Source organism: Pantherophis guttatus, chromosome 2 (genome assembly GCF_059756535.1).
Source record: "Pantherophis guttatus breed Tessera chromosome 2, ASM5975653v1, whole genome shotgun sequence".
In the NCBI taxonomy this organism is placed as follows: Eukaryota; Metazoa; Chordata; class Lepidosauria; order Squamata; family Colubridae; genus Pantherophis; species Pantherophis guttatus.
This window is the reverse complement of record NC_142064.1, coordinates 202,662,208-202,674,662: the sequence shown is the minus strand read 5'-3', so window position 1 is coordinate 202,674,662 and position 12,455 is coordinate 202,662,208. Positions and strand designations below refer to the sequence as shown.

General features: G+C 35.2%; 1 protein-coding gene across 17 annotated transcripts in view; it reads left to right on the top strand.

Moving 5' to 3' along the window:
* EBF1 (EBF transcription factor 1) overlaps positions 1-12,455 on the top strand; it is a 365,951-nt gene that overhangs the window by 324,966 nt on the left and 28,530 nt on the right. For all 17 annotated transcript variants that reach the window (XM_034401475.3, XM_034401464.3, XM_034401454.3 and 14 more), the window contains exon 11: positions 7,867-7,955. In XM_034401475.3, the coding sequence (XP_034257366.1) occupies positions 7,867-7,955 (89 nt within the window). The remainder of the gene's footprint in view (positions 1-7,866; positions 7,956-12,455) is intronic.

Here is a 12,455-nt window from a genome sequence, read left to right as displayed (position 1 = left end):
TGTATGTAAATGTTCAAAGAAAAATTGCATGTTTTCTGTTGGGATGGTTGAATGCCAGATAGACAGGTTATATTTTGCCCCAATATGTTATGCAAGCTATAGGAGTTGACTAGAAATGTGACGGTGCTAATATTTAATGCACTGAATTAAATATGGTAGAGAACATTAAAAAAAATGGTGTGTTCAGAGCTTTATTCGTTCTTTGCATATTTAATATGAGGACCTGAAGCAAGTTTCCGCAGGATTGAGCCTTAGATTAGTTGAGAATACAACTGTGCAACCCCCCCAAGTAGCAAAACTGTTCTCTTTGCTAGCTAAGTACTACCCTTCAGAAGTGGATGAAGCCAGGATCTGTTTTGGAGTTTTAAAGAGTAAAATGAATGATTTAAATATCAACAAAGGTTAAAGCTCACAGGTTACTGCTTAAACCTCCAAACACTAAAATGAAAGTCCTCAATTTTTAGAACCCATCCATCTGGGTGAATCTATATATATAGATATATAGATATATAGATATATAGATATATAGATATATAGATATATAGATATATATATAGTGTGTGTGTGTGTGTGTGTGTGTACAAATATATATTCATTATATTCATTCATATAAAAATGATATCACAATATTAAAACCATAAATAAGAACAAAGTTAAGAACAGAATTTAAAAGGTTGAGGTTAAAATATTAAACATTAAAGAGTTAAAAAGGTGGAAAGAAGATTGTCTCAACACCAATCATCCCCAGGGTTGGATATAACTTTTTGACCCACATGCCAATTTTAATATACTTTCTGAAGGCCAGAAGAATGGGAGCATGCTTCACCCCTGGGACTAAAGGCTGGGACAACAGCATAGAAGACTGTCTTCCTGGATCTTGCCAGTTGGAATTCTTTAATCAATGGGATCCCTAAAATACCATCCCCTGCCTGACCAGTTGGGATGGGACAATATAATTAGGATGAGACAGTTCCTCAGATAACCTAGGCCCGTAGAATGAAGGGCTTTAAAGGTCCGAACCACCACTTGAATTGGATGCCAATTGGCACCAAATACAGCTCACATAGCAGAGTTGTTACATGTGCGACCCAAGGCTGCTCATGCCACCACATTCCTAACCAATTGCAATATCTGGATACTCTTCAAAGATGAACACATTGTAGTATTCATACAAGAAATGACCAGAGTATGAGTGACTGAAAGAAGTGCTTCTTCATCCAAGAAAGAGTGTAACTGGTGTACAAGATGAAGTTAAACAAAGGCCGTCCTAGCTACAAGTGACACTTGACCCTTGAGCAGGTGACATGAATTCAGGATGACTCCCAGATCATGTAGTGGGTATGTCTGGGGCAATGCATCCCCATCCAGGACCAAAGATGGTAAACCCATGGATACAGAGGTGCCTTCAATCCATAGCCACTTCATCTTATCAAGATACAATTGAAGCCTGTTGTTCCCCATCAAGATCCAGACAGTCACTAAGCACCATGAAAGGGCACCCATGGGGTCACTTAACTTGCCCAAGGTGAAATATATCTGTGTGTCTTGCTGGCACTATTATTTTTTATTGTATGTGTGAGTGTATTTTAACTTTATGAATATTGCTCACAGTTAGTGTTGTGAGATGGGCAGCCATATAAATCAATGTAAACCAACCAAACAAACAAACAAACTACTTACTTAGTAATATAGTTCAAAACATTGTCTTGATCTATTGTACTGTACACATTCAAGGACAGCTTTGTATTTTTTAATCTGATACCTTGGTTGTGTGCATTTTCAATAATATCGATATAGATATTAAAATGAAAAGAAATCAGGAGTGCTTGGAATATAACTTGCATTGTTTTGTTTCTGGACGTGCCCTGAGATATTTCCAAAATGTTTCTCCTGTAGTGTGTTTATTTTTCCTCAAATAATAATGTTGAAATGTGTCTAATTCAATTATTCCCATTACATTTGAACAAGTTTTCCAAGCTATGATATTTGAACAGGTTCTTTTAATTGCTGATACAAATGTCAATCATTTGGCTGCAAGATGAGAATGTGTCTTGAAATAGATGTTTCCTGTGCATCAGTCATTTAATCAACAATGAAAACTTCATGGTACATCAACAGCCTTCTTGATACGAAATATTGAAATAAGAAAGATAACTCTTCAAAGTCTGTTAAAAAACAGAACATACATTCTGTCTACTCACAATTATGAAAATGATCATTCAATTTTATACATACTACTGTAATTTCTAAAGCATATTAAAAGAAATTCATCTAAAGTACAATTTTATTTATTTTATTATTGTATGGAATGTTTTGGAATTTTTAAGGTACAATTTTAAGTACACTGCATAAAGAATTTCTAAGCCTGACTGCACGCAAAGAAAGTTCTTCCTCAAGGGTTTAAATAGTAATTCATAAAATGGAAAGAAAAATAAATATTGTGCCTTAACTCATGCATCAGCATAGACAGACACCTGGGTATAATTTTAGTTAATTCACACAAGAGACAGGTTGAAAGTTTATTGTTTAGATATGAGAAAATGGCTTAAATCTCATATTTGCAAAAATTGATTGCATTACCTTAAATGAAAATGGTATTCTATTAGTCACTTCAATAAGCATTTCATTTAGAAAAAATATTTTAATAAAAAACTTATCTGAACTTCCATACAACTTAAAATACATAAGTGAAGGAAAGTACTTTCTTTGATTTAGATGTCTTTGGGAAGTATAATTACTGGCTTTTTACTCACCTATGTAAAATAATGCATTTTTATAAATGGATTTCTGGCCACTTTAATCCATTTTTTCCATTTCTTTTTTTTAAAAAAACATAAAAAGTAAGCACAGTCAATCAAAGAATTTTAAGGTTTATTTCCTCTTTAGAAATGATTGATAGCCATTTAGATTTACAAGCTGACAAGTTAAAGGGTGCTATTGGTATAATTATATACTATATTCACAGTCTTTCAATTTAAATGTCCTTTTAAAATCATGAGATTATCATATCTGTATTTTGAAAAGTAGACCAGTCAGTTTGGGTTGGTACACAAATTGCTTCCATTAGCCTTGGGACCTATTTGAATTTAATACCTTCTTTAAAATCAGGACTACTTTCAATGTACTTTTGAAACTTAGGGTAATGGGAAAGCATTTTTATAGTATGTGTTAACTTTGTTTTTAACATGTGGATGAATGTTACAAACACAAATAAAAGTGTTACTCAGTCTAAAAGATTTTTTTTTAAATCATTAATTTTTTTATCTATGGAAAAACATTTATAGGGGGATTTCATTTCCTGGGAGAAATGAAGGAACACCTTTAAGAATGGAGGAGTAGGTTGTCTCTCTCATTAAAAACAAGGAAAAACTTCCAAGAATGTATAAATGAATCCATTTAGTCAGCTGTATAAAGTAACAAGTTAATCCAGAATTTCACTAGAGTAATTGCAATGAGGATTCCATTTTATTTATTTCTTTGAAGGATAGCAAGTATTGTTTTTTTAGATCTGGTTTTTTTTTTTGGATTATTTACTTTTCCAAGCAATTTGCTTAATTACAAATATCCCATTGAAATGTAAAACATTGTGACACCTGATATTAAAACGCCAAAGAATAAAACCTTGACTCAGAGTGGAGTTTATTGGATATTTTAATAATAGAGGATAGTGACTGAATAGCGATAGCACTTAGCTCAGGGGTATCAAACTCAAGGCCAGTAGGCCAGATGCGGCCTGTGGGGTGTTTAAATCCGGCCCACAGGGCCGGCCTGGAAATATCAAAGGACTGGCTCGTGGTGCCTCTGCTGGCGAAAATGGGTCATGTGTGTCTCCCTGCCTCCCTGGCCTCCAGCAGCACTCTGCCGGCCAAAAACAGGCCGTGTGGAGGCCTTGCGGGGCCCTAGCAAGGCCCCCACTCTCCCCCTGCCGGTCCGCAGAGAACTACAATGCTGATCTGGCCCTCAAAGAAATCCAGTTTGACACCCCTGACTTAGATTTATATATACAGCTCCATGGTGCTTTATAGCACTCTCTGAGCAGTTTGCATATTACCCCCAACAATTTGGGTCCTCAGGTTTACAGACCTCTGAGGGATGGAAGGCTGAGTCAACCATGACCCTTGATAAGGATTGAACTCCAGGTTGTGAGCATTCTAATCACTGCACCACCAGGGCTCCTGAAACAGTCTGCGGATTCTGCTGTTGGAAGCTGTATGCTCTCCCCTGCTTATCACAATGCTAACCCTGTAGAACAATTTAAAATTCTTATCTAGAAATACACATAAGCAACCATGGAAATAGATAAAAGTTCATGTAATAAAACAAGTTATAATAGAAAATGTCTAGTTAGAAGAACACACTATGTCCAAACAATTGAATATGCTGCATACAGTGCTGTTATTTTACTTTATTCATCTATACATTGAAATATTTTTAATCATCTCCAAAGGCAAAAACTCTTATTTTGCCATGTTATAAATATGCTTTTATTCTATGTCCATAGCTTCCTAAAAGTTCATTTTGTTTTACTTTTAGAATGTTTGAGGTCTTACTGTGTTGGCATCTTCTGATGTTGCTTAATGGATATTACATATTTGGTCAAGCTGTTTGTAGCTTTTGTTTTCTGAAAAGAAAATTGGTCATAAATGTTCATGTTTAATAAGTAAAACAGTATTGACCAAATTTTCCATGATTTCAGGTCAGTGTTTATAAAATATAATATTAATAGTACTAATCATTTACCAAATAGAAAGTTATCATCATTTCACACAGTTGCACAAGTTTTAGAAGCTGGCATATGAGCAATTAGTCACATGCACTTTTTAACTCTTCTTTGGGTTCTTCATATGTGTCACGTCTTGTGATTTATTTATTTTTATTTTTTGCTTTAAGTAGTATTGGCTTCGGCAGAATTTCTTTCTTCATTTTCCATATCAAAAACTTGTTGTTAATATCATAAGAAAATTATGTATGGCTGCATATATAAATGGGATCATATATGTCATAAAAGTGAAACATTATGGGCCTTTTGCCTTGCTTTGTTTTGGTTCAGTTCCACAACCTTTCTTTTTTTTTCCCCCCAAGTTTTTTATTTTGTAACATATAAAAATTCCATTTTCAATTAAACAGTCTGTTGCCTGGGTACAAATAGTTTTAGGAAATAGTAATCAAAATATTTACAACAGTGTTTATTACATTAGTATTGATAACAACAACAATAATAATGTTTACTTAACCATTTTAACATACCTCCCTTATATCATTGATCCTTTCCTTATCTTTCCCTGTTTCTAACTCCTATTTTTGTCGACTAACCATTGATAAAATAAGTCCCAGGTCAAAAAGTATTCAGTTTCTTTCTTTTCCTTAATTGTAAGTGTTAGCCTATCCATTTCTGTACCTTCTAATATTTTTCTAATCACATTTTCATCTGTTGGGATCTCTTCACTTTTCCATTGTTGTGCAAATACAATTCTAGCTGCAGTCAGTACATGTAAAATCAGATATGCATTACTTTTATTGTACTTATATGGTAAAATGCCCAAGAAAAATATTTCTGATTTCAAATCAATATGTTGTTTTACCATTTTTTCCAACTATGTACGTATTTTTGTCCAGTATTTTTTATTTTTTATTTTTTTTGCTTTTGGACATGTCCACCACATATGATAGTACAAACCAGGTGTCTGATGACATTTCCAATGTTTTGCGGACATATCCTTAAACATCTTTCCCTCGAGGGTGGAAAATGCTATTTATAAAACATTTTGTAAAGATTTTCTTTATATGCGGTTGACATCGTTAATTTATAATTTCTATCCCATAGTTTCTGCCACTTATCTAACTCATTCGGATAACCAAAAATTTTAGCCATACTATCATTGTCTCTTTTACTTGTTCATCTTCCATCTTAATATTTAACAAATAGCTATATATTTTCTTTATTAGTTTTTCATCTGTCCCTGTTAATATCTGATCTAATTCTGTTAATTCTTTATAGAAATCATACATTTTAGCATCCTTCTCATATCGGGATTGTATCTGCACTTGTGATCACCATGTTGCCTCAATCCCTTGACCACTTAATTCCTGTTTAGTTTTAAGTTCCCCCTTTTCATTCAAAATGTCTAGTAATATTTTCCATATCAATAACATTTGGATGTAAAAAAGCATGCCAGCTCAAGGGATCATGTCTCTCCAAAATCAATAATCTTTTGTGCCTCAAACCAAACCAAACCAGCCAAGTGTGATTGTGATTCTTTACACTATTAGGTTGATACTATATAGACCATGATGGTGAACCTATGGCATGTGTGCCAGAAGTGGCATGCAGAGGCATCTCTCCAGGCACGTGAGCCGTCGCCTGTTGCCCATTGCTCTTCTGGGTTCCAGCGTGCCAGCCAGCTGGTCTTCACATGCGCGGGAGCACCAGAAATGGAAGAGCAGCCACACAGTGCGCATGCACACACCAGGAAGATGATCTTCCGGTTTTCCATGCACACATGTGCATCAGCGAGCTGATAGTACAATTCTCAATCTGGCAGCCCAAAACCTCCTCTGTTTTTAGAATCTTGCAACATTTTCAAACTTATCCCTTGCCAAATATATTTTAATATTGTTTTATTTAATTCTTCAAAATATTTTTTCCAGTTTTATAGTATTGTTTGAAATAAATATAATATAATATCGGCAAGATATTCATGTTTATAGTAGCTATACTTCCCATCAATGACAGTTGCAGATTTTACCACTTCTCCAAATCTGTTTTAATTTGTTGTGCCAGTTTATAATAATTATCTTCTTTAATAGTTACACACCTTGCCATCAGTTGAATTCCTAAATATTTAACTTTTTTTGAATGCCTATCCTCTTCATTAGATTTCTAGGCCCATCAATGTTGGAACTTTATAATGAAGTATTGTTAGAAGCAAAGGTACCAAATTTGTGGATGGAAGCAAATATTACCCTCATACTGAAAGAAAATTCAGATTTAATGCAGATAAAAAACTATAGACCAGGGGTGGGTTCCAGTTACCTTCGCTACTGGTTCACAACAGGAGCACATGCACGCGCTTGCTTCACTCATGCATAGCGCTTCTGCGCATGAGCATCTGTGATGATGTCCGGGCGGGTCGGTGGAGCCTCCCGCCGCCGTTACTACCTGTTCACAAGATCTGGACCAAACCAGTAGCTACCCACCACTGCTATAGACCAATATCCTTATTGAATGCTGATTACAAAATATATGCTTCAATAATAGCAGAGAGACTAAAAAGGGTTTTGAATGAATTTATACATCTAGATCAAAATGGCTTCCTGCCCAAGAGATAGGTCAAAAACAATATGAGAATGATCTTTCAGCAAAGGTGATGGTAAATGGGGATATGACAGAGAACTTTAACATAAAAAAAGGCACAAGACAAGGATGTCCATTACCCCCTTTACTATTTACATTGGCATTGGGAGTATTAAATAGAAATATTAGACAAGACATAGAAATTAAAGGTATGGAAATAAAAAAGGAAAGCTAGAAAGATACAAGTTACAGGTTTGCAGATGATTTGGTTTTTATCCTGGAAGATCAACAAGAAACTGAACCCAAATTAATTTAAAAAATATGGTGAAGTTTCAGGACTAAAAATAAAGAAAAAACTAAAAGTTTAGTTAACAATCTTACAGCTGCACAGAAAAAAGTTCCACAAACTTTCCTCCCAATAAAATAACACTGGAACAGTTGAAAACAAGAAGACAAGAAAGCTTTTAGGAAATGAATTTCTTCAGGTCCTCCAGGATTGTGCTAGCTTCTAGAACTCAATAATCTTTAGTGAAAAATTCAGTTTTGCTTAATTACAATTTTTCTTGTTCCAGCTTTGAATGAACCAACCATTGACTATGGCTTCCAAAGGTTACAGAAAGTCATCCCGAGGCATCCTGGTGACCCTGAGCGTTTACCAAAGGTCAGCAAAATGTAGTGTATGTGTGCACATACATATATGTCTGTGTTTATGATTAAGTCTATAATGCATCAGGGTTTGTTTTTTTTCCAAATAACGCTTCAGCACCATATTTGTGTAGTCAACATCTACATTTGGAATGCTACAGCCACATGCTCTGTATGAAGCTTGTTTATATTTGGTTCAGCTTTGTTGCAGCCAGCTGTATTCTCATTAAATACATCTGTGTTTAAAGAGATGCCACAGCTACCTTTACTTACTGAGCCATGTTCAAGAAAATATTGTTACATGTAAAGCACAAACTCATGTACACATGAAAGTCAGACTCGTAGCTCTTATAGCAATTGGACCATCAGTACTGATAGAAGCTTTAATATATATTTTTTTAATTTGATTTATATGCCGCCCTTCTCCGGATACTCAGGGCGGCTTACAATGTGCTCAGCAATAGCCTTCATCCTTTTGTATATTTATACAAAGTCAGCTTATTGCCCCCACAACTGGGTCCTCAGTTTACCTACCTTAGAAAGGATGGAAGGCTGAGTCAACCTTGAGCCTTGGCGAGATTCAAACCTGCAGTAATTGCAGGCAGCTGGTCTTAATAACCAGCTTAATAACAGGGTGCCTTAGACCATTGTACTACCAAGATACAGAGTTACTTCTGACAAGTGTGGATTCTAGGTTTTCTATCCAGTGATTCCATTATCAAAAGCTCAAGCAAGCAAATAAGCAAACTTAGTTTGTCATTTTACCAAATCAGTCTTTAGTGCTTCTTCTTACATTACATAAACATTTGGAATACTACAGTATTTATGCTCATGCTCCTATTTAACCACTCCACCCCCTAATATAAACTCCAATTATCTAACATAAATGTTAATGGTAAATTAACCACAGTGATTCAATATCAATAATAAGATTAACAAATACTAATTAATATTAAAATTAGCATTAAACATTAATGCTAAAAAGCATTAAAACAGCATCCAGAAGAAATGCTGTTGACCAAGTCTCCAATTCCTGGTGTAGACTTCCTATACAGAAGGAAATATGAAGGAAATGGCATTTGATAAAACAAAGAATGTGGATATTTAAGAACTGGATTGTGAGAATTCTACCATGACTGTAGAAATGGTTTGGTAAAGGATGCTAGGAAATATTTTTTTAAAAAAAAAATTAAATTGGTAAACATCAAAGCCAGAAAGATATGTCACTATACTCAGACACTGAGGGTTTAAAAATAATTTGCTGAATATATTAAGTCTCAGTGTAATACTTTTTGTATACACCCAAAATATTACAATCATTTAGATAAGTTTTTGCCAATGGGCAGTTTTCAGGTAAGCTGAATCTACAGCCTTTCTCATAGAAATCTGGGAAATATTTTTGAAATGTTAAAGAGGGAGTCATAGGTGTCATGTAGCCAGAAGTGGGTTAAAATTGATAGTAAAAGTGATCTTCATGGTTATTCCATTATCATGAATACATAAACAAACAAAGAAAGCACATCTATTGCATTCCCATGCTGAACATACATTGAGAATTGGAGATTACACCTGAAATTCTGGACTCATTTTAGAAAACAGAACACATTCTCAATTAGTTCTCCTTTGAAATGAAAGTCTATTTTAGCTTTAAAATAACAGATGCTACTCAGCTAGCTTGTTAAATTGAATAATACTTTGGTAGGATGTTTGAGTGCTTCATTTGACAGTATGGGTTCAGAGAATGGTTAATTCTGCAAAAACTGAAGGTTGAATTTGTGTTTATCTTTTAGATGGGGTCAGTTAAAAAGTTGACTGTCATTACAAGTCTGTTGTGCTCTTTCTAGAAGCTGGAGCTTATGTGACCATATGTCTTATCATTTGGCAGTCTAAGAGAAAACAATAATTATTGGAGAGATTCTACTCCAAAATGAACTAATATGGCACTTTCATTTGCTATTTGCTTGATTCATCTTGGAAATCTATTGAGCACTTACAATATATACTGCTTTTTTCCCCTCTATGATCTTGGAAATAGCTTCCTTTGTAAAATGGGTCTATGAAAGTACTACTTTCATAGTGATATGACAAAAATTAAAATGCTATCAATTGTCCACATGAAACATTATACTAAAACCACATGGGAGAAGATTATGTTGGTATTATGAAAAATCCAAAATCAGGGATAACTCTTAAAACAGGGGTTTCAAACTGGTGGCCCACGGGCTGGATGCATCACGTGCAGGCCACAGCCACCCCAGTTCCTTGAATGAGAAAAAAGTCGCAAAAGTCACATGACGGCATCGTGACACCGCGAGTTTGACACCCATGCTCTAAAAGGATGACATTTTGACAGCTGAAAGACACAGTCATATTGGAATTGGGCAGGAGGACTTCTTCTTGAAGGTGAGCAGAAGAGGCTTTTTCTTAGTGCGTTAGTGTTTACTCAACAATTGATTACAGCAGATTGTGCAATTTAGAATCTATGGTTAAAAACATTAGCATGCAAGGGTTATAGAAAGAGTCATACAGATCACTTGGCTCCTGGACCATGTTCTCTTAAAGCAAAAGAGCAAGAGCATGGATTCTGAGCATTGGTGCAATATGTAGTTGTTGGTTACTGCTTAATACAAACAGCTTGACTCAGCTTGTAGCACAATTTCTATCTACAAGAAATTAAGATTGTCCATATGATAAAGTAGACACTTGTGATAAACAGTATCTTAGAACAGTGATTTACAAGAAATAACACAGTGTTTGAAATTGTGTGATGAGGGGTTCGGAGAACACAAAAATAATAAGTCAAAAATAGGAAGGTGATATATATATTCAATGGACTCTTAACTAGAGTCTAGAAAGCTGAAGAAGCTTCTTGGATGAGAAGCGAAATGTCTTCAAAGAAAAACCAGAAAGTCCAGTTGCTTCTTGAAAAAGCACCTTTGGGATAGAGTCTTGATTATTATTGCCACCCTAGACTGTCCCAAGATGGTTTTCCAGGTCTCTGACCAGGGTCTTTTCAGTAGTTTGGTCGCAGGGATTGAAACATAGGATAAAAGGTCTTTGTCACTGACTAATAGTTTTGATTGAATAATTTTGATTGAACTGATTAATTTAAAAATGTAATCTCATGCCATTAGATATGAACATACTGTACATACAACAAAATGATAAAATGCATGAAAAGATGCTAATCCCATAAAGACATTTTCTTCTTACACAGTAGTTCCTTTGGAAATGTATATGCCAGAATTTTGAGGAAAGCAACAAAGACTGCATTTGTGTATTTTGTTCTGTGGAGCTGAAAATATCTAGTAAATTGATCCTGTGGGAGTAATAAATACACATTACTTTATCTTGTACTTCATGTCTTATACCCCTGAGCCTTGATAGAACAACACCACTTAATAGACTTTAAAAAAGAGTAATTACAGTCATTGGTTGTGTGATTTTTCAGCCCTTCCAGCCCTGCCTGACCTTCTAATTTAGCTTACCGTGTCTAACTAATGCATTTATATTCATCTTTTATGAAGCATGTGTAGTACAAAATTGACTTTGCAGCCTTTAGCAAGCTGTCTTACTAGTTGAATATCTGGTTAGTCCCATATTCTGAACTGGGCATTTGTACAGAAGAGTGAGCTGTAGGCTTTTTTTTTTTTTTTTTTTTTACATTTTGGGGCGTGCCAATCAATTATTTCTTTTTATTTTTTGGAAATTCTTAAGTAATGTGTAATATATAATGTAAATTCTACTTTTTCACTTACCTTCTGAAAAGTGTTGTATATACCAAGATTATTTATAACCAAGCGTAAATGCAAAAAGATGCAAGTGTTTCTAAAAGGGTTGTCTCAAACATTTTTTTTCTTGTCAGAAATAGTTCAATGTCCAGACATTTCTTGTTTCCTGTGGACTTCAACTCCCAGAATTCCTGAGACAGCCAAGCTTGGCTGTCTCAGGAATTCTGGGAGTTGAAGTCCATAGGTTGTAAAAGAGCCACATTTGCCCACCACTGGCTTAAGAGAAGGCTGGAGAAATTCCTTTCTGGAAGAGCAACCCAAAGCTAGCCAGCACACAGACCATGCTCTCTGCTCGGACTTCCATAACTTTCTGCCTGGTTTACTTATCCTCTGGAGCACAATTGTTTTCTGTGCATTTCTTTTCCCACCATATGGTTACTTCATTACTATACACTAAGGGTCCATATGGGGAACTTGTGAAGTGAACTGTACTCATTTTAACTGCCAGATGAGCAGCAAGCTTAGCTTAAGTCATCTGCTGCTGCCTTTATGTTGTTATGGCAACAGAGCACCAATAAAAAATTCTAATCTACTGTAAGTGTCTCGGATCACAGTATTTTAAATGCTTGCCGTAACTGTCCTCTAAAGTGAGAGTGCTTGCTCCTCTGTTATGACAAAGGGTTATTGCCAGTTCCAGCAGGTGGCAGTAAAGAAATCATCGCCTCCCCTTCCCTTGCAGAAGTAACATAATTAGAAAGCAGCATTCTCTTACAGATTTTTTCATG